This window comes from Vigna unguiculata, chromosome 9, assembly GCF_004118075.2.
Source record: "Vigna unguiculata cultivar IT97K-499-35 chromosome 9, ASM411807v1, whole genome shotgun sequence".
Classification (NCBI taxonomy): domain Eukaryota; kingdom Viridiplantae; phylum Streptophyta; class Magnoliopsida; order Fabales; family Fabaceae; genus Vigna; species Vigna unguiculata.
The window spans coordinates 39,698,437-39,719,127 of record NC_040287.1 but is presented as its reverse complement, the minus strand read 5'-3'; the positions used below and the strand labels follow the sequence as shown (position 1 = coordinate 39,719,127).

The 20,691-nt window shown below is 30.7% G+C and overlaps 2 protein-coding genes across 3 annotated transcripts; one reads left to right on the top strand and one right to left on the bottom strand.

Moving 5' to 3' along the window:
- Positions 1-3,263: 3,263 nt before the first annotated feature.
- LOC114196208 (mitochondrial carrier protein CoAc1) lies at positions 3,264-7,384 on the bottom strand. Of its 2 annotated transcripts, none has more exons than XM_028086773.1 (7): positions 6,683-7,384; positions 6,058-6,143; positions 5,770-5,977; positions 4,888-5,014; positions 4,515-4,699; positions 4,162-4,290; positions 3,264-3,629 (listed from the first exon to the last, which is right to left on the bottom strand). In XM_028086773.1, the coding sequence occupies exons 1-7, from the start codon at positions 6,860-6,862 to the stop codon at positions 3,525-3,527; spliced, it is 1,020 nt and encodes a 339-aa protein (XP_027942574.1). In that variant the 5' UTR covers positions 6,863-7,384; the 3' UTR covers positions 3,264-3,524. The 2 variants fall into 2 exon arrangements, with proteins under 2 accessions (XP_027942574.1, XP_027942575.1); XM_028086774.1 differs by having other exon boundaries at positions 6,687-6,783.
- Positions 7,385-17,382: 9,998 nt separating this feature from the next.
- On the top strand, positions 17,383-20,086 carry LOC114164683 (cytokinin riboside 5'-monophosphate phosphoribohydrolase LOG8). The gene is made up of 7 exons (XM_028049430.1): positions 17,383-17,783; positions 18,181-18,278; positions 18,390-18,420; positions 18,680-18,779; positions 18,954-19,024; positions 19,106-19,249; positions 19,703-20,086. The coding sequence occupies exons 1-7, from the start codon at positions 17,670-17,672 to the stop codon at positions 19,784-19,786; spliced, it is 642 nt and encodes a 213-aa protein (XP_027905231.1). The 5' UTR covers positions 17,383-17,669; the 3' UTR covers positions 19,787-20,086.
- Positions 20,087-20,691: the final 605 nt, after the last annotated feature.

Below are 20,691 nucleotides of genomic sequence, written 5' to 3'. Positions count from 1 at the left end.
TTTGAGGTGGGTGGGACCCACGGGCTTTGTTGAGAAATATAATAATAAAGGCATAAAAAGGCACGAAGCCTTTGGTGTGTAGTACCTGAAAAGTGTTACCAAGTCAGAAATAAGCAAAGTGTTACCGAAACCCTTTTAATATATTTCTCTTATAATTTTTTCTTTATTTTCTTATTTTGAACTTTTTTAATATAAAATATAAACATTACACTGAATAAAACTTTTCAAAAACACTAAATAGAACCATATTTTAAATTGGTCAGTAAATATAATAATTAATAAAAATAAATAAAAGTTAAACTTGACTAATACTAATGAACTAATGAGAATTTAATGATTAAAGTCAATAGATAAAAAATAAATAAAAGCGTGGGGGCATCCGGCGAAAAATGCTAAACGACAGGGATCTTTCATGCAAACAAACAAAGAGTTAGTGCAGGGGAAAGAGATCTGACACTTTGTTATGTCAAGGGCCCTTCATCTCCTCTTCTTTTTTTTCTCATAACTTTTTTCTCTGTTACTGCTATTTTTTAGTGCAGTAGAAAACAACCTTACAAAAGAGATTAATTACCATACATCCACATCTCACTCTGTTTCATCAAAATTGGACTCAGACACTTGCAATGCTTCCTTTACTTATTTATTTTATGTTCCAACTCTTTCCTCAGGCTTATAAAAACTAATGAAGAATTTGATTTAATTTTTACATAATCATGTTGTTTTACTTTTAAATGTAGATACTTCATTGAACAATTAATCTGGTTGTAAAGGGAGTTTGGCTTTTTATGCTTTGTCTTTGTTGTTTAGTGTTGAGGAGCATTCGACAAATAAAGTAGTAGCAGTTGAAAATCAGAGAAAATGTAGAACCAGGCTCCTACTTTTTTTAATGGCATTAACAGGGTCTTGGATTTGGAAATGCTATAACCAGTAATTTCCTTTCCATCCTCTGTTTTTTGGAGAACAGTGAAACATCGATTCACAGGAATCCAAAGACAAACCCAGAAACAACTCAAATAAACTATAATAAAAATGCTGCCTTCACTCCCTTTCATTGGCTGCTTAAAGTTGAATTTGAACCTTTGGGGGGTGATTTCCAATACTTCATAATTTACTCCACAAATTAATTACTTTTTCTTCTTTTTACAAATTTTGAGGTTCAATTTGGTGGGAATCTTAAATTTTAAACTTCAACTTTTTTTTTATAATTGAATAATAATATCTCTTACTTACTGGTGTTGATCTGTAAACAGCTTTTTTTGCATTAAGTTAGAGTTACCACTAGGCTGTATTTTGAAGATAAGGTTTTGTGGAGTTAACTTTAAATTAATCTGATTTTATAAAATTGATTTTAACTGGTATATGTACAAAATATGTAAACAAATATTTGAACATAAGTTTATGCAACATTTAACTTTATTAAGTTAAATGAAACTCAAATCTGAATTTTATGATCGTGTTTTTAATGTATTGTAAAATATAACGATTAATGAAAAAATCATTTGACTTGTTTTACACTCACATGTCAAATGTGAACTCGAACATATCTATAAGTTTTCAACCTTAATCATAATTTGTCAAATAATTAAGGGGTAAAAATTATTCCCTCTATTAGCTTATAATAGTTATTTAAGATTTTCTTTTTCCGTCAAAATTAAGGAAACCATTTAACTTTCTATTTTTAATATGATTTTAAGTGAATTATTTATTATATTTCTTCTCGTATTATTAGTTTAATGTATGTTTAGTTGATGTTACATTTTTTTCTTTATGTTATTAAACCCTTTTTCATATTAGTTAACTGAAGGGTAGAATAGAAAAAATAATATTTTTAAATTAAAAAATGAAAGTAAAAAACATGTTTTCATTGAAAAAATCACAACTAAAAAGAAACAAAGGAAGTTAGAAATGTTCTTAAAAAGTATTTTTAATGCTTTTGCTTATGGCGTACTTAGCATTCTAAAAAAATAGTATTAAATATTGAAAATTATACACTCTTATATATTTCCTGCATTATGATTATTTCAACTAATTCTCACCCTTTAAAAAATTACTTCATTGTTATTGGCAGTTCACCATTGCAGTATTTTTCAAATTAATTATCTCTTCTTCTCCTAAGTTATTTCCCACCTTATTACTGAGATAAAATTTAAATTTATCAGACATTAAGTACTTAATAAACTTCCTTTAAAATTTATTCCACCTCCTGTTTCAAACTGATATTTAGGATGGTCTGTTTCTAAAAATGGATTTAAAGACATAACAGAGTTTAAAATACAAAAAAAAAATGTCATGCAGTGTGATGAATACTCAACATTCCTCGGATCAATAGTCAAAGAAAAGTTAATGAAAACATTATTATGTTATGAAAGAAAAACGAAAAGTAAGAGACAGATGGTCAACGAACGAGGTGAGTCACTTTTCTTGTTTTCCATTTTGAAACTATTTTTGAGTATTCAACACACCACCCGACCTTTTATTGAAACAAAACAAATAATAAAACCAAACTTACCTATTTAAAATATTCCAAAACTATCGAAACACATTCATCTTCATTTATTCATTTTTAAAAAAGTAGTATCGTTGGATAAGGCAACATAAATTTTAACTCAAAAAAAGTACGCGTCTAAATATTTTGGATGATTTATAATTAATTACATCAATTAATTTTATTCAACTTTAAAGCAAATGAACCATATATCATAAACATTATTGAAGTTAAACGGAGAAAACTCAAAAGTAAGAAGAAAAATGGCTCAATCACAAAGTCACATCGATAAGTAGAGAAAACTTTTAAATTAACAGTAGAAATATTTTGAATTTTCCACACCAACGTTTTTCCATATTGTCTCTTTAATTAAATAAATTTTGAATTTAGAAAATGTTTTCTTCTGTCATTTTTCTCTCTCTGCCCAAACAGAAGATTATTGTTCAAAATATAGCACGTTGTCAGACCGGCTCCTGTGACCTTGTCTTCCCCAAAACATAATATTACAGTATATTTACATAAGGCATGACTTCATGAGCATTATTATAAATATTCAAAGTGTAACTAAGTAAATAAGTGTTACCTCGTGCTGTGTTAAAGCCATAAGTATGTCGTACCATTGCAGTCCTCTAACATCATACCCGGTGAAAATCCTTCAAATGGTGATGATGATTCTTGTGATTAACTAGATTGTTCAAATGAAAACTTAAGTGATCCCTAGTTACTGATATGGATTTGACGAATAAGAGTTTGTTTTCATGCACAACATCTCTGAAAATTTCAAGGGGGGAAATAACTACCTTTGTATTGCATCCATAGTTCGTATGAGTCTATACAAATCTTAAGGATAAAGAAAAAAATGAGTAGCACTATATGGAACTCTCGAGATATGACAAACAAACTTGGACACTGGTTAATTTAATCACAAGGGTATATCTGTGAATATGTAGTAATACTCAGTTAGATATATTCCTGTAAAATTAGTTCCATAAGAAGGTAACATCGTAACTTGTTGTCGTTAAGGGTGAGCATTGAGAAATCATGCTGCCGAAACTGATCGAGACTTTTGCTGCTGAGGTGGTATGCCAAGCCAAGACTTCGTCATGTCGTATGTGGTGAAACTAATTGCTGCTGAAGGAACAATCTGTGAACAGAGCAAATAATGTTTTACAAATAGAAGAAGCAAAAAGAAAGCTAGGATGACATGTTAAAGTTGATATTAACAATTTTAAGGAATCGGCCACAGTTATGGCTCGTGACTATTTTTAAGGGTGTTTTTTAATATGGACATGTTTTTCACTGTTTAAATGAGTAACCAAAGCCACAAGGTTCTAAAATGAATGCATGCGTGTAGTTGCTGAAGCAAGATAAAGAGCCTTAATAACTACCACGATTCACCAACTATTATTTTCAGTCCTTACGTTGTTGGCAAACAGAAGAATAGAGTCCAACAGGGTTACTGACATGGTTTACTGTCCAATGTAATACAGTGCATCAAATTCCACATCCAGTTTATTCAACTCAAAGAAAACCAATATTAAGAAAGATAAAGTGCTGTACACTCCCAGACAACAGAACAACGAATGACAAAACAAATAGCATTTCTTTTATAGACAAAGAAAATAATAGAAACGATGAAACAGGCATAAATTTGGGTATGATAAGGCGGGCATTACCCTTATATAGTTAATGCTTACGCCATGAAACAGCTGCCTCCATCCTTGAGTACGAACAATCGTCCTAAGTCCATCAATGGTATTTTTATATCTGACATTCTCATGACTAGCATTCTGCAGGCTGCCAACCTGTACAAACAAATAGAAGATGATGAATAAAAGCTTAAACAAGGGAAATGTGCCGATACTATATAGTTGTAAAACTAGATACGACCTAAAGAGGCTCAAACATCAAATTTTATACACAGCAAAAAGATTGCAGAGCTAATTGGCTAGACACCCATCTCACCATCACCAGAAAAGGGGAAAATGTTTATAAACCTGAGGTAGACAAAAAGTCATGCTTCAAATACCTGCATCTGTCTCTTGACAACATCTAAAGGGTATGTTAAAGTCTGCCCAAACAGTCCAGCTAGAGCTCCACAAGAAAGACGCATCACAATGGACTTTTGATGTTCTTCTGGAAGGTTAGTCTTCAGTTTCTCATACATGTAGAACTTTAAACCAGCATATGGAAGAATTCCAGTAAGGGTTGGTCCTAAGGAAAAGAAATAGGTCAGGCTTCTCATCAATGTAATGGAAAAAAATGTAGGGCAGTAAGAAATAATAGCTAATATATGTTGTAAGAAAGCATTATCTCCACAATTATGTTTTCCAAGAGTATTCTCCACCACAATAACCAATTACGGCTGTCTAGGTAGATCCTGTAAGCTGCAACATACATACCTGCACCCCTATAAAGTCCACGGGCTCCGCCTTCCTTATAGACACTTGTAAGCACACCTTTAATGCCATTATGTGTAGGTTGAACTCCTCTTATACCATCTTTGATATCTCCTCTTGTATCCACCACCTATAAAAATTTAAACCACAGAAATACTAAACATTATTAGATTGTATACTACAAGCAATTATTTCCTCATAAAATATCCCCTAGTAACTAAAGCTAATCTTTATCAATTTTAATTGACTAGGGTCATTATGTTTATTCCTACATTAAAGCATTGGCCTTAAAACTTTCCTAGAAATTATCATAACTCATTAGGGGTGGCACCGTTTAAGTCTCTTTTAACCAATTATAATTTAAAAAAAATAAATATGAAGCAAAAGACTACAGTCATTTATACTTGTACATACAAGCATATTAAATAAGGGACAATTTTATCATTTTCAACATACAAGGACCTTGCAGTCGGGAGAGAATGGTCTTGTCCTTGATCACACATATGCTTTGAGGGGAATCTCCCAACTTGCAACCCAAATAAAGCAATCCCCACGAAAATCCCCAAATGATAGGAAAATTTTCCGTCCCATGGACCATGTAAATTGGAATCAAGATATACCACGATTCATTAAATCACCCTCAAGTATTCTATGAACACCACAAAAGTTTTTATGTCTCTCTATGAAACTGGAGGATGTAATTCTAACATAATGCATTCTTCATCTCTCTTTTTCCCTAGTGGTACAAATATAACCTTCCTTAAACTTTAATTTAAGTTTTCACTAAATGTGAAAAAAGAGAAATAATGGAATGGATAATAATGGTCTCTAAATAATTTCATCAAGTCTATTTCAAAGCTTGATATGTTCGAGTCAGATAACTACCTGGTAAGCAAGTTTGGTACGAGCAAGATCCAACGGGTAGGTACACAAAACTGAAGTTCCCCCTGCAGCAGAGCCTGCTAAAAGATCAATACAAGGACCCGAACCTAACACTGGATAATTATTCAAGATCCAACTTTTGTAGCGCTCATATGTCATAAAATGCAAGGCTGCATACGGAACAATGCGGATAACACCAGCTCCATTTCCCCTGAAATCACCACATAAACAAGATTAACGATACATAATTTAAGCCCGAGAAAGCACCATGTTATGTAATTTGAGTCTTACTTATATAATCCTTGAAAACCTTCCCTCTTGACTAATTTATTCATAGATTCATACACCCCAAGAGAATGAAATCCAGGTGTCCTTGTCTGTGGATAAAATAAATAAAGGTTAAAAAGGAACATACATCCATTAAGAACATTCTCACGAAGTGGAGATGGCAAAAGGAAAGTAACAACATCGTAAATGATGTACATCTAGCAAGTGACAACAAACATATAGCTTAAAACCAAAGTAAAAAAAAATCCTTGAAGCATGGGGCAGTAACCTCTGAAAGAAATCAATGACTTCAAGACTCCAGCAAGAGGCATAAATCAAATAGAATAATTTAGTTGACACCCGAGGCAACCCAAGATATAATATTATCCTCTCTTTACACATTTAAAACTCTCTCCCCCTTCCCTTATCTTCCTAATCTAGATCCAATATACCTCACTTCCTTAGCATAAACTTACATTACATATTACTGTTGTCTAGTATCATCATTATATCATAAGACATTTACCTCCAATACATTTACAAAAGAAGGATATTTAAATCCATTATCATCAAACTTACAACGCGATCTGATCGTACAAGCTTCGAATCATGTTTTCAATTAAATAAGTGAAGAAAAAGAGTGGTGAACCTGCCAAAGTATCTTGACTCGTTCGAGAGGTGCAACAGCGGTCTTAGAAAGCGCACCAGCAAAGCCTCCGGCAATTAGTTCCTTGACATACACAGGAACGCCATCAAAACTAGACTGTTTCCTCTGAATGGATGCATTGTCCACGAAACCAGCAATGGTAGACCCTTGTGAAGAATCCATTGATTCCAAAAGTAAAAAGAAAATAATAAGAATTGAATTGTTATGAATCAGATTAAGGCTATCCACTCTGGAGCTCAGAAAACTCCTTATCCCATCTGCGTTTGGCGAAAGACAAGTGGGCGTATTGCAATGGCAAGGAATTGGGTGTGTCCAGAATCACAAGCCAATCCCCTTCAGCAACAATAAGAGACATCAACAGCAGACAAGAACGAGCAAAGCGACCCTTTTCGATCACAACAATGAAGAGGAATTTACACCGAAAGACAAGGAGTCGTGTGCCCCAATGAACATAATCCCGTGAATCTGAATGGCGTGAAAATAAAAGGGTGAACAGAAAACCCTTGCTTTGGTGAAAAGGAGAAAAGGAAAACGGGTGTGTGATGTGAGAGTTGGGGTGGAAGAAGGAACAAACCCGTTTTCCTTTGAACTGAATTGAATTTTGGGTTTTCGTGTTTTGATTTGATTTTTGATTAAATGACCCCTTTTTCTACGTTCCTATTTTCGCTTCCTCGAAACTGCCAGTTTGCAATCACATAGGATCTTTGGTGATGTTTCACGTGGAATGTCCCCGTCACCATTCATTACATCATTTATGATTTTTGATTTTGTCCACGTGAATTTATACAGGAAAATATCTATACTGTCACATTCCTTTTGTTTTTTTTTTTAATTAAAAAACTAAACAGCAAAAATTAAGTGTTTTCTTAATCTTAACAATTATCAACCATCAAACAATTATCCGTTGTCAATTATATTATTATAAAAATTTATTAAGATATGTGTTATCTTATAAGAATACACCAGATTATTTTCTTTTCATAGAAATACCGTTGAATGTTGTTATTTTCTTTGATAAAAAAATATAATTATATAATTAAGATTATCTCGATTTGATTTATATCAATCTATTAAATTTCATGACATTCTTTTATATTTTTGGCAATTAATTAATTAACGAGTGATAAAATATTAAATTTAATAAATCTAGCCAGATAATCCATTATGATTTAAATGTTTTCATTGGCAGTACAGATTGAATATTTTAATTTTAATTAATTAATTTCTTGATGACGTTAATATATATATATATATATATATATATATATATATATATATATATAAAACTGAAAATCATTTTAATTAGTTTTTTTTTTTGCTAAATCATTTTAAATCTAAATAGCTTAAAATTATTATATAGTTTTATATTGTATTTTTTGGAATGGAAATATATTGAAATCTTTTCTCTTTCAGAGAATGTGAAATTGGTTAATAATTTAAAAATAAAACCATTAATTCTTTTCATATATGGTATATATTCTCTATAAAGTCTGGTAGAATATTTGGTAGATGTCTTGAATGTGAGTGTACATTACGTTCTAATAAGAAAGAATAAATTATGTATTACTTATAAGTTTAATATTAAACACAAAGGTAAAGGGGTATCAATTGTTAGACTTTAGTAAAAATATATATTATATAAAGTTTGGTAGAATTTTTGGTAGATGTCTTGAATGTGGTGCATTACTTTATAATAAAAATAAAGAATAAATTATGTATTACTTATAAGTTTAATATTAAACAAAAAGGTAAAGGGATATCACTTGTTAGACTTTAGTAAAAATGTATACGTTCTGCAGGTTTGGCAACCCTTCTGCAGGTTTTTCTTTTAAAAGAAAGAAAAATCTTATACATATATTATTGAAAAAATAAAATAGCAATATAAAATAAGTAAATATATTCTTATTTACTTTTTTTTTCTGGAAATCAAACACTCGCACTATTGCATAAAAAGAACCGGTTTAAAATATTTAAATATATAAAAATTTATTACTATTATTTTAATATTTTTTATTTTCTTTAAATTATTAACATTTATTAGGAATGAGGATAAAAGATAAATAATTCAAATTAACTTGTAAATTCACAAGAAAAAGTATGAGATGAACTAAATATTTTAATCTATCGATCCGTTTAGGTATTTTTAGTACAATACTAAAGACATCAATACATTAATTTTTTAGTCAAGTAAAAGTTTTTTATTTTGTTAAACCACTTCCATTGCTTTTATTTAGTATTAATTGATTATTATAATTTTTTTTAGCTTAAACAATGTTTTTTTTCTTTTTTTTATGAAAAGTTTAATTTTATTATATGTAATTAACATAGATTTTAATTTATGTTTATTTATTTTATTATAATATTATCAATGGGTAGACTCGAGCGATAAATACATAAACAGTTACTTTTTCTTAAAAACTTGTTTATAAAAACTAACATGTATGCCTGTTATTATGCAGAACGCGCCAACAAAACTAATATGTAACGAAAAAGTCAATTTTACTTGAAAAAAAAAAGAACGTAATGGTCAAGCCACATTACCATCTCTGGTGTTTATAAAATTGAATTTAATGAAACACACACGATGATGTATATTCAAATAAAATTTAATATTTTTATTACTATCCATTTAAACAAAATTATATTTACGACAATATATAAAGAATTTTCTTTTTTTTTTATATTTTAAAATACTAATTTTAATTTTTAAATATAATAATTTATTAAATTTTTAAAAATTGATCGTTATTTTTATAAAAATTTTATATAATCGAATGTTTTTACTTATTTTTTTCTCTTTATTTATTAATAATTACTTTTTTATTTACTTTTTTATCTATTATAATATATTTTACTTTATTTTTAATAAATATAAATTTAATTTATTTATTAATTTAATAATATTATAATATTATCTCTTATTATTATTAGTATTTAAAAAATTCCATAAAAATGCTTGTGCGCATATGTTTATGATAGTTTATTCATAGTGAGTTTTATATTATAATATTTTACTGAATATCATTATTATTCGATCAAAGTCATATCATCATTATTATGTTGAATAGGGTTTGGGTTCCAATAAACATATTTATTATTCTTGATTTTAAATTATTTTAATATTGAAAAAAAATGTTAATTTTAAAACTGATATCAAACCGAATATAAAAATATAACCTATTTTTAAAATATAAATTTAAATCCCAATTCATTTTTTTTTTGAATTTTGAATTTATAGCTAGGTAAACTAGTTTTTTTTAATTGATTCATTTTCAATCAAGTATTTATATTTATAACTAAATCAATTAAGTATTGAAACACTCGCAGTTTTATGATTTTTTTTCCACAACTTAGAAATTCATGATCATGATTCGTGAACTATGCTAGTTATTGAAAAAAAATAACTAAATGATAAACCTATTTTTTTTTTCCTAAATGTATACTAAATGTTGATACACCTTTTTATTATCTTTCAATTATTTTTCATCATGTTGGAAAGTGAGAAAAGAAAAAGTCATCTTCCAAAAGTATAACCTTATTAACCAAATCTCAGTTTGATTCAACATCTTCCTTTTCAATTTGGGTTGTAATTAATCCACAAATTTCTAAATGGTGGAAAAAATAATGATTGTTTAAAATTTCTTACAACCTACTCGATCATGACTACGTTCTACATGCAACATGGTTGGTTTGAGAAGATAGTCCAGAATTTTTATTACCAAGAACACAAGCACCAGACATACAAATCGCAAATAGCTAAAGAAGCAGAAAAATTATCGGTATGCATTCATGTGCTAACTATCTGAACAAGAGAGAGAGGAGACAACAAAACTGTGGAAAAAAATCAAGCCTTTTTACTAATAATTTGTTCATCCTGGGTTGGGTTTTCAGGTAGAGGTAGAGGTGGTGGCGACGACGACGATACATCAGCATCATCTTGATCTTGGGGTTGCGTCGGAACAGCTGTCGCGTTATGTCTTTTGGTGTGATATGCTGAGATCCTCTTTCCCCTTCCTTCGAATATCACAGGGTCATCCTCTGCATCAGGGACACATTTTTCTCCCAGAATAATGGTTTTCATCCAAACAGAGTCCTCTGCTTTCAACTTCGGCCCTTTTATTTTATCTTCCCTGTGATCCTTGTGATCCCAGTTCCTCGCCACCGACACACTCCTCGGCATTTTGATGCTCAGACTCAACGGTGCCCTTCGTTCAGAGGTCACTCTCTTCATTCTGTCTGAGATAAAGGGGTCCTTCGGGAGTTGTTGCAATGCCGGTGGAAGAGGCAACTTCTCCTTCTCGTTTTCGTTTTCGTTTTCGTTGTTGTTGTCCTTGTCTTCTGAATTCGATGTCGGGGAAGTGTCCGATTCCTTGGGGAGTTCTGTGGGATCAAGTGTTGGCGGTGGCGTTGCCGGTTTTCTTCCAAATCCGCTGCATAAGGCGGTGATAATGGCCATGCTAGCCGCCAAGCCTGCGGCAAAGAACGACAGATATATAACAGGATGGTGAATGAATAACAGGGTTTCAACTGGGAGTCTCCTTCCCATCACAAACACGAAGAACGATTATTGCCTCCTGCGTTTTTTTCTTTTTTGTGTATCCCTCCCTTGCTTGTTTTGTGTTCACAGAACCACAATTTCGAATATGTTACGAGGACTTTTTTCTGCATGCACAAGTCCTGAGACAAGATTCAATTTCAGATGTCAAATACCCAGTTTTTGGGTTTCTTCGGGAAGGAGAAAAAATAGAGATAAGAAGGCCTAACCGTAGATGTTTTTTTCTGTCTTGTTTTCGCTCTTTCCATTTTTGGAAAATATGACAGCATTCTTGTTGCCCTTGTAAACCTAAAAATATCACCATGTTACTCTGGAAACGTTAGGGAAAACTTAACAAATTTAAAATTAGAGGATATGTGTTTCATAATGTAAGGTTTTATATTGAAACGAAGACAAATTTAATTGTTAAATTGTATTGCATTTTCACAGACAAAACATCAACTTTGAGTTTTGACCACAAAATAACAAAGACATTATTTAAGTAATTATAGTTTAATTTTGTTTTTTTTTTAATATTTAATGTATAGCAATGGAGCCAAGATTTTGATTTAAGAAGGCTAAATCATAAATGAAGAAGTTGTTAAAGAAATTATATTTCGACACACTTTATAAAATAAACGCCCGCTTGACAATTTTAATGGTTTAATAATATATCAACAATTTAATTTAAGCAATAGAAAAATATAATTACAATATTAATATATTCATTAACAAATAGTTATTTTATTGTCATTGGTTGTCAAAATTATGAATCCTTTTTTGTTAACTACCACATCCGTAACATCGTATGCACTCCATTTGATATATACAGTTTATAAGTGTTTTACTGTTAATTTTGACATTTATTTTTATTGAAATTGCACAATTTGTCAAAAATTGTAAATATAAATATTATTTTTACAGTAAAATAGGAAAAAGAGAAGAAGAAAAATCGAAAATAAAAACGTAAAAAGAAACATTAGGTGTACATCATCACACACATCTTATTATAAAAACAATAAATTAGTATTTGAGTTATATAAGGACACTCATAAATAATCTACTTCGAGTTATGAAAGCTGGTAACAATGTTAATTTTTGCTTAATGTTGAAACATTACTCAAACAAGGAAGAAGAATTTTCGATCCTTTTGATGTATCAATTGCTTATAATATGATCCTTTTGATTTTACCATATTTGTTAAAACACGAGGAATTGATATTTTAGAAATACTTGTATTTTCTAGTGATGAACAATTGTTATAAAGAACCACTAGAATCATATTACAACATTAATAAAAAATAATATTTAATGGTAATTTATTATGACGATTGTAATATGGCCATCTTATAATATTTGAGACAATAACAAACTTGTAAATAAAAGAAAACTTTTTACATGTAGTTTAAATTTAAACTAATATAAAAATTATTTTCCATGTCAGTTAAACCATTAAAATTTATAAAAAGTACTTATGTTAGTTGAAATTAAAGCACACATGACAAACAACATTGGGTTGGTTACTGTCAACAGCACAACAATGAAAAGAAAGGCTTTCTTGGGTGAGCAATTTCTTGATGTCGTAAAAGTCTGGGAGGTTGTGTGGGCTACTACTTTCTGCACCCATCAGATTTCTTCCTGCACCCTATCACTTTTGGAAATTATTTTTCGGAACATAATAAATAACTATGAATCTTTTTTTTTTTTTCTGGAAAGCAATCTTCCCATTTTATTATGGAAAAAAATTTCCTAAAAACATTTTATAGAGTGGATGAGAAATTTAATGGGGTGTAAGAAGCAATAGCCGCTTCATGTTAGGGTTAAGAAGAGAGAAAAAATCATCATTATGAAGTATGGAAGAACTATCCCCAAACTCATGTTGTTCGTGTTAAGTTCATATCACTTTCTATGTTAATTTTGTATAACTAACATAGTAAACAAACTTTCCATATCATTTACTTAACTAACATATAAAAATGAAAAGATCCTATACTTATTCTACAATTATCACATAAAATCCAAAATAATGTATAAGAATTTCATTTTTGCATATATTCAAAGACACGGACACTCTGTAAATAAACTTGTCAATAATATCTTTAAATTCCATGCTTAATGCATTATTTAATTAGTTCTATTTATATTGTTATTATTTCAGACATTGTTTACGATCACCCTATACGATCACCCTAAACATAAACACACTATTTAATTATAATTTTATAATTGATAGAAGTTTATCAATAAGTTTCTATGATCATCGTATCATCACTTATCCTTTTTAAAAATTACAATAAGACTTTAGTGTACTTGCCATGTAAAAAAAAATGTTTACACAAAACACTTTGTTAATAAATATACTATATAAAATAATATTTGCATTCTTAAGAAATTAAAAACTACATATTATAGATATCCAATCTCTTCATAGCTCTAATTTTATAATTTTATAACCATTACTTATGTTATAATTTTTATCACAAATTTCAACTGCTACGTATAATCCATCGTCAATAAATCTTCAACCTTGTTGGCATTTTCTAGGCACCTCTGTACCTTTTTTGAAACATAAGTCCAATCACATAAGGGATTCACACCACTCTTAACCTAAAATTTTAAAATAATGAGTTTATTAGTCTCCATCCTTATATCATGCTCCACCTTCTCATTTCTATTATGTGGGACTTAGATTCACACTTGATTCCAACAATCTCACCTGAAAGGTGAATCCCTTCCACCACATTGGTACACCCCTCCGGCGGAAGCAACCACGAGTACCCCTTATCATATCATTGTTTTTCTTAGCAGGACATGCTTATCTAGAACATTCGTCTAAGGCGATTAGGAAGACTAACCATTATCTCTGATGCCACAGTTAACAAGCAAGACTAACCATTGGCTTTGATATCACTATTGGAAAAAAAAATATCATCAATAAAGAACATTACCGTCTTTACCTCCAAGAATGATCCTATAACAAATAAAAACAAGGACACACAAGACTATAACATGAAAACTTCAAATACAGATAAAAACCCATGAACATTATTCAAAGATAATAAGAGAATAATCATAATGTGCAATATTCAAAATTTTACAATACACAAAAAACACTATTAATCATTTGACCCCAAGTACATTCACACTCTTAAGAACATAAATTTAAGTATACATCACAACATTATACTACAAGAGTATAAAAAAAGTCAAACACTAACGCAAAGTGTCTTTGACTTGGAACAAGAAACATTATCGACTTAGAACCCATTATATAGTCACTAACACTCATTTCCTACACTCCCTAACTTGTCTTATCATCGAATGTGAAATTTTTCAAAACATATTATTTTCATCGGTTCAACACATTTTAAGTATTAATCTTAGTAAATAATGACTTAAAGTTGTTGAGTTCATGTTTTGGGTGTAACAATATAACTATAAAATAGGCTTAATTACTCGGATCATACTTATTTTAGTTCGAAAATTTCAAAATGGTACCCACTTTGAACTTTGTCTCAATTTAGTACCCAATTTTGATTATTGCATCAATGTAGTAACCTCCGTTAAGTCTTCACAAACGGCGTTAACTACCTTGTCATGTGTCAGCCTCTGGATTTTTTAATTTTTTTTTTAATTTTTTAATTTTTTTTTGAATTTTTTAAGAATTTTTTTTTTGTCACGTGTCAAATCCTTGATGTGACACGTGACAAGGTATCGCCACATGTCAAGGTACCTGACAAGTGTCATTGTCTTCATTTCAACTTAGTCCCCACATGTGTCTATTTGTTTCAATTTAATACCCATATATGTTTATTGGTTTCAATTTAGTACCCAATTTATTTGTTTTAATTTTGTCTGAATATTTTTTTACAAAATAGAGAAATATTGTGTCTCCCTTAAGACCAAATTTATTATTTATATAAATGTTATATTTATATTTGTTATTAAAAATGACTTACAAATATGTTATTCATGACTTTTACCATTAACTTTAATATAAATTTCAATACTTAATTTTATAACTCATTTTTAGTAACAAATATCAATATAACATTTATATAAATAATAAATTTTGTTTTAAAAGAGATACAATATTTCTCCATTTAAAAAAAATATATTTGAATAAAATTCAATCAAATAAATTAGGTACTAAATTAAAACAAAATAAACATATATGTGTACTAAATTGAAACAAATAGACACATGTGGAGACTAAGTTGAAATGAAGACAATAACACTTGCCAAGTACCTTGACACGTGACAATACCTTGCCACGTGTCACTGACAATGCCATGTGTCACTGACAATGCCACGTGTCACACCAAGGATTTGACACGTGGCAAATTTTGTTTTTTAAAAAAAATTAAAAAATAAAATAAAATTTTAAAAAAAATTTTAAAAATTAAAAAATCCAGATACTGACACGTGGCAAGGTAGTTAACGACGTTTGTGAAGACTTAACGGAGAGTACTACATTGATGCAATAATCAAAATTAGGTATTAAATTGAGACAAGGTTCAAAGTGGGTACCATTTTGAAATTTTCAAATCAAAATAGGTATGATCCGAGTAATTAGACCCTATAAAATAACATATAACAACTATTAAATACAAGAATAAGTTAAAATAACTGTCACACCTTGAGTAAGAAAATTAAACAATAAATATTTATTTAAAAATATAAATCTTTAAATCTTTAAAAAATCACAAAAATTTAAATATATATCCAAACTTACCATAAACTTAAACGTATATTTGTATTCATAAAACAAAAGTGTGGGAAGATAAAAAGTATTGTTATAAAACAAAGAAGATTGGTTAACGAAGAAGATTTGTTGAAAAGCAGGTGAGAAAATATAAATGGTAGAAATGGAGGTTTGAGGCAAAAAGCGTGGTGGTCCATTTGGAGGACACTGTCACCGAGACATCATATGATGTTCATTTTTGGATGTTTCCTCTTCTTTCTCCCTTTTGTAGTGCCTACTGCTCCATCACATATTCCCATGCCACACGCACACGCTCCTCCACTTTCCTCACCAACCAATCCAATAAACCTATTTTTCTTTTCAATGGTAGGTCACACACATCTTCAATTTCCTTAACCAATTCTAAACGCCTTAAGCCATAATACATTATGTAACTCCTAAGCTTTTAAGGATCTAATTCTTCTTGAATCCAGAAAAACTACCAAAATTCAACATTCTTCTTCTTCAACCAATTCAATTCCACTCATGGCCCTGTCTTTAGTAACAAAAATAAAACCGACTCTTATTTGTGGTCCATAAAATATAAAGGCATCTCCTTGGAGTCTGGAATAGCTAACATACGAGAAGATGAAATTTATTCGATACCTCACCAACGATAGTAAATGTTTTGTCACAAAAGAATGATAGATGTTTGTATACCTTTTTAGCCCTTTCTGGTGCCATATTTGTTTATCTACACTAATTTGATTTGACCCTTTTTTTTTGTTGGAAAATCTTACTTGGATTTTCTAAACTTCCAATTTCTCATCCTACCCTTTTCTTTGTCACACACCAGTCCTGGTAAAAAATAACAATAAAAAAAAAATCACATCCAAACAAAAATTCACCTTTTTACAATAAAACCAAAAAAAAAATTAATTTTTGTAAAGGAAACAGAATTCTCAAAAACCACGTATCAACATGGTTGAATAATAATTTGACTGAGGAACTATTAATTAAAGACCACTTGTCACTGTTAAAACTTTTGAACTTACTAAAAATTCTTGAACAAAGAGTATAGTTGACATGATCGAAATGTTTTGCACCTCACCGAGGATCATTTCATCCTTTTTTTTCCTATCATTTCAGTGAAAATTCGACTACTTCTTTTAATATCGTTATCCATGGAATCTTATTTGACATTAATATATAATTGCGTGTACGGAAGAAGAACACGTAGAAGAGACGTTAATCTCAACTTAAGAATTTCTTCAGACGAGTCAATTTTAACTCCTTTTAGGAGAAGATACTTGCACTGATAAAACTAAAATTAGTGAATTGATTGGAATTAAGTATGTGGGTTAATTAATGGAACCCTAAAATTGGTTATTATCGCAGTGTGAATTAACAGTAATACTGTGTATTAAAGTTTAGAAAGCCGACAAAAAGACGTAGGATTGGAAAAGAAATAAGAGCATGTTGTGGGGTGGGCGTCCTTTGCTCAACAAAAATGAGTCTCCCGTCTCATCGATTTCTCTTACATGCTCTATTTGTCTATTTAGGATCATCCCTTCAAAGAAAGTTTCTGGCTTTTCTTCATTGCTTAATAAAGTATTAAAGTAGTAAAGCACAACACATAATCTTGATCCGCGTTAAGGCTTTCCTTTTTCTTTTCTTTTCTTTGTTCTTTGTTCTTTCGATGAATGGTTTTGGTTTGAATTGAAAATCAGCAAAGAAAGCATCGATTTTGAATGGAGGAAGGGTACTCCAAAAGCAAGTTCAAGACCGTGTGTGTCTTCTGTGGCAGCAACTCTGGCAACCGACAAATCTTCAGCGACGCTGCGATTCAATTGGGCAATGAATTGGTTTGTGGTTTTCTTTTGCATCATTCTTTCACTATCTTGCATATTATTTTCTTTGTCTATAAACATTTGTTAATAAGAAAGTAAGAAAGGATTTTATATGGTCGCAGAGCACCTCCTCTTGTTCACTTCTGATGTATTCTGTTATGCATAACTGATCTCTACGTAAATAAGCTCTTGTTTTCTGTGATGATGCTTGCTGATGAATTTGTTAGGTCTCTGAAAGAAGCCTCTTTATTTTTTGTGGGCTGAGTCTTTCTTCTTCTTCTTTTTTTGTGGTAGGCTTCACAATTTTGTATGAATGCATTTCTGTGGACTGGACAAGCAGAATGAATAATTCTTCATCATCATTTTCTTTATTTTTATTTTTTTCATTTTCATCTTACGGTGTGAATTACAGGTAAAGAGGAACATAGGCTTGGTGTATGGTGGGGGCAGTGTTGGGTTGATGGGCTTGATATCTCAGAGAGTGTATGATGGGGGCTGCCATGTCCTGGGGTATGTGCATAAAGAAAAAAGAAAATTACTTTTTAGTCTCACTGATAATTGATCACATTGTCTCATCATTTGTTTGTTTCTTCTTCAATTTTACCTTCACTCCACGTACAGGATCATTCCAAAAGCTCTCATGCCTCACGAGGTATTTGTCCTTCCACATCACCACCTTCTCATTTTTCTGTGCAGTTACTTTAATCAATTGGTTTATTTATTTCTGGGATTTAGTGTTTTGGTTATTTCATTACCACCAATGCATTGGAGTATAACTTAAACGGTAACAGGATTGATATTTGGTGTTTTATTTATAATTAATGGCCACCCCTTGGCCATGGAAAATGGAAAAATGTATAGATGCTTTTGAAGGAGAAAATATGATGAATGAATTATTGCAATTTTGACAGATATCTGGTGAAACAGTAGGAGAAGTAAGAATTGTTTCAGATATGCATGAGCGTAAAGCTGCAATGGCTCAAGAAGCTGATGCATTTGTTGCTCTCCCTGGTAGTTACCTCAACGGCTCTCAAATAATTTTGAAAAAATAATTGATGATTACGTGTCTTGGACATGTGAATGTCATTAAATGGTTCTTAATTGTACGGGATTTGTTTGTATTCTTGGTGTTTTGGATTGTTGTATTGATTATGTAGTATGGACTCTCATTGTCCTTATAATTAGGAGGATATGGAACCATGGAGGAGCTGTTGGAGATGATAACTTGGGCCCAACTTGGAATTCATAGAAAACCGGTAACAGTATTTTTACTGTGTAGTTCAAAATCTTTAATGTAACAATCAAATGCTAACTCTCAAAATCATCCTCCTCCACAGGTTGGTCTGCTGAATGTTGACGGTTACTATAACTGTTTGCTTGCATTATTTGACAATGGTGTTAAAGAAGGCTTCATTAAGCCTGGTGCACGGAATATTGTTGTCTCTGCTACTTCTGCTAAAGAACTTATGATGAAGATGGAGGTCTAATTCCAATCAGCAATTTCCCCTTTACCCTCTTAAAAATATTTGTGTTTTCAAATCTATCATTATAAAAAAAAAGTGGTAATATTATGTTGTCAATTGCTTAGTTCAATGGCTGCTGCTATCTGAGGTTTAAAATAAAGCATGAACATAACCATAAGACTCTTTTGATGACTTATTATTACTTGGACTTGTGAGTTGTGAGAATAGAATAGAGGTCTTATTCTTTAATTTGTGTGACAGTTGTCAAGGTGGACTTTGGTGTCTTAAGTACTTTGTTGGGTAATTGTTATCATTTAGGACTTTGCTGCATATGTGGCAATTGTCTTAAACTCTGAACATGATCATAAAAGTTAATGATTTCAAAGAGTCCTTGTTTCCTCTTCTCTCTGTTTTGTCTTATTTTCTTAGGTGCAATGAAAGAACTGTGTTAACGTTGAATCATTTTTGCAGCATTACACTCCTTCGCACCAACATGTTGCCCCTCATGAGAGCTGGCAGATGAAGCAATTAGGTGATTATCCAGATGCTGAGTGAGACTGCTATTGATGGAAGGTTTTTCCCAACAAATTGATTTATGATGTGATTCTTCATCATATGAGATGTGTACAAGTGCCTGCATAGATGGGGCCATATGTTGTTTGTTACCGTGTACCATGTTGTTTTATGACTGGAGTGCTAATATATTGGCTTTGATGCTTTTCATCGTTTTCTTTTTTTCCTTTATTTCATGGTCAATTGATTCCTTCTGCCGAGATAGTCATATCTGGTTGTTACCACTCATTAAAGCCAAAAGTACTTGGAAATGGAAAGAGATGATAAGCATTTTTTTCTTCAGCCGAATTTCAGTTGTGCTTAATGTTTTGGCTCCACTTTGTAGTGCCTTAATTAGACAAAAATCAAGGACAACAACCTCAACATTTTATGAACCTTTATCATATACTTACTATGATGCCATATATTAACAATGTTATTGACGTGAAATTCTTTTTATCACTTTCTCTCGTATCCATCCTTGTCTCTCTCATTCTTTTTCTAAGACTGAACCATTTAGTCTACTATTGAACCTTCTTTACACATGTTTAAACTACTTTAATCGATTTTCTGTTATATTTTACACCATTCTCTTTAGGGTTTAGGGTTTTTATAGCCTATAATTTTATGTTCTGTATCATGTCAGTATATTTATATGGAAAGATTTGTTAAAAAACATAAATCTTAAACTAAAGATCTTAGATAACCATTCCTAACACATTTTTAAATAACACTAAAATGATATTTTATTACCACATATTTATCTGTGGCTCTCAGCTTTGGAATCATGTCATGTTCACAAAAAAAAAGTGATTGTAACATAAATATAATAATAACATTTAAGTTTATAATTAACCATAAAATAAATATTGGATAAGATTGTTTATTTGTAATGAGTGTTAAGAAAC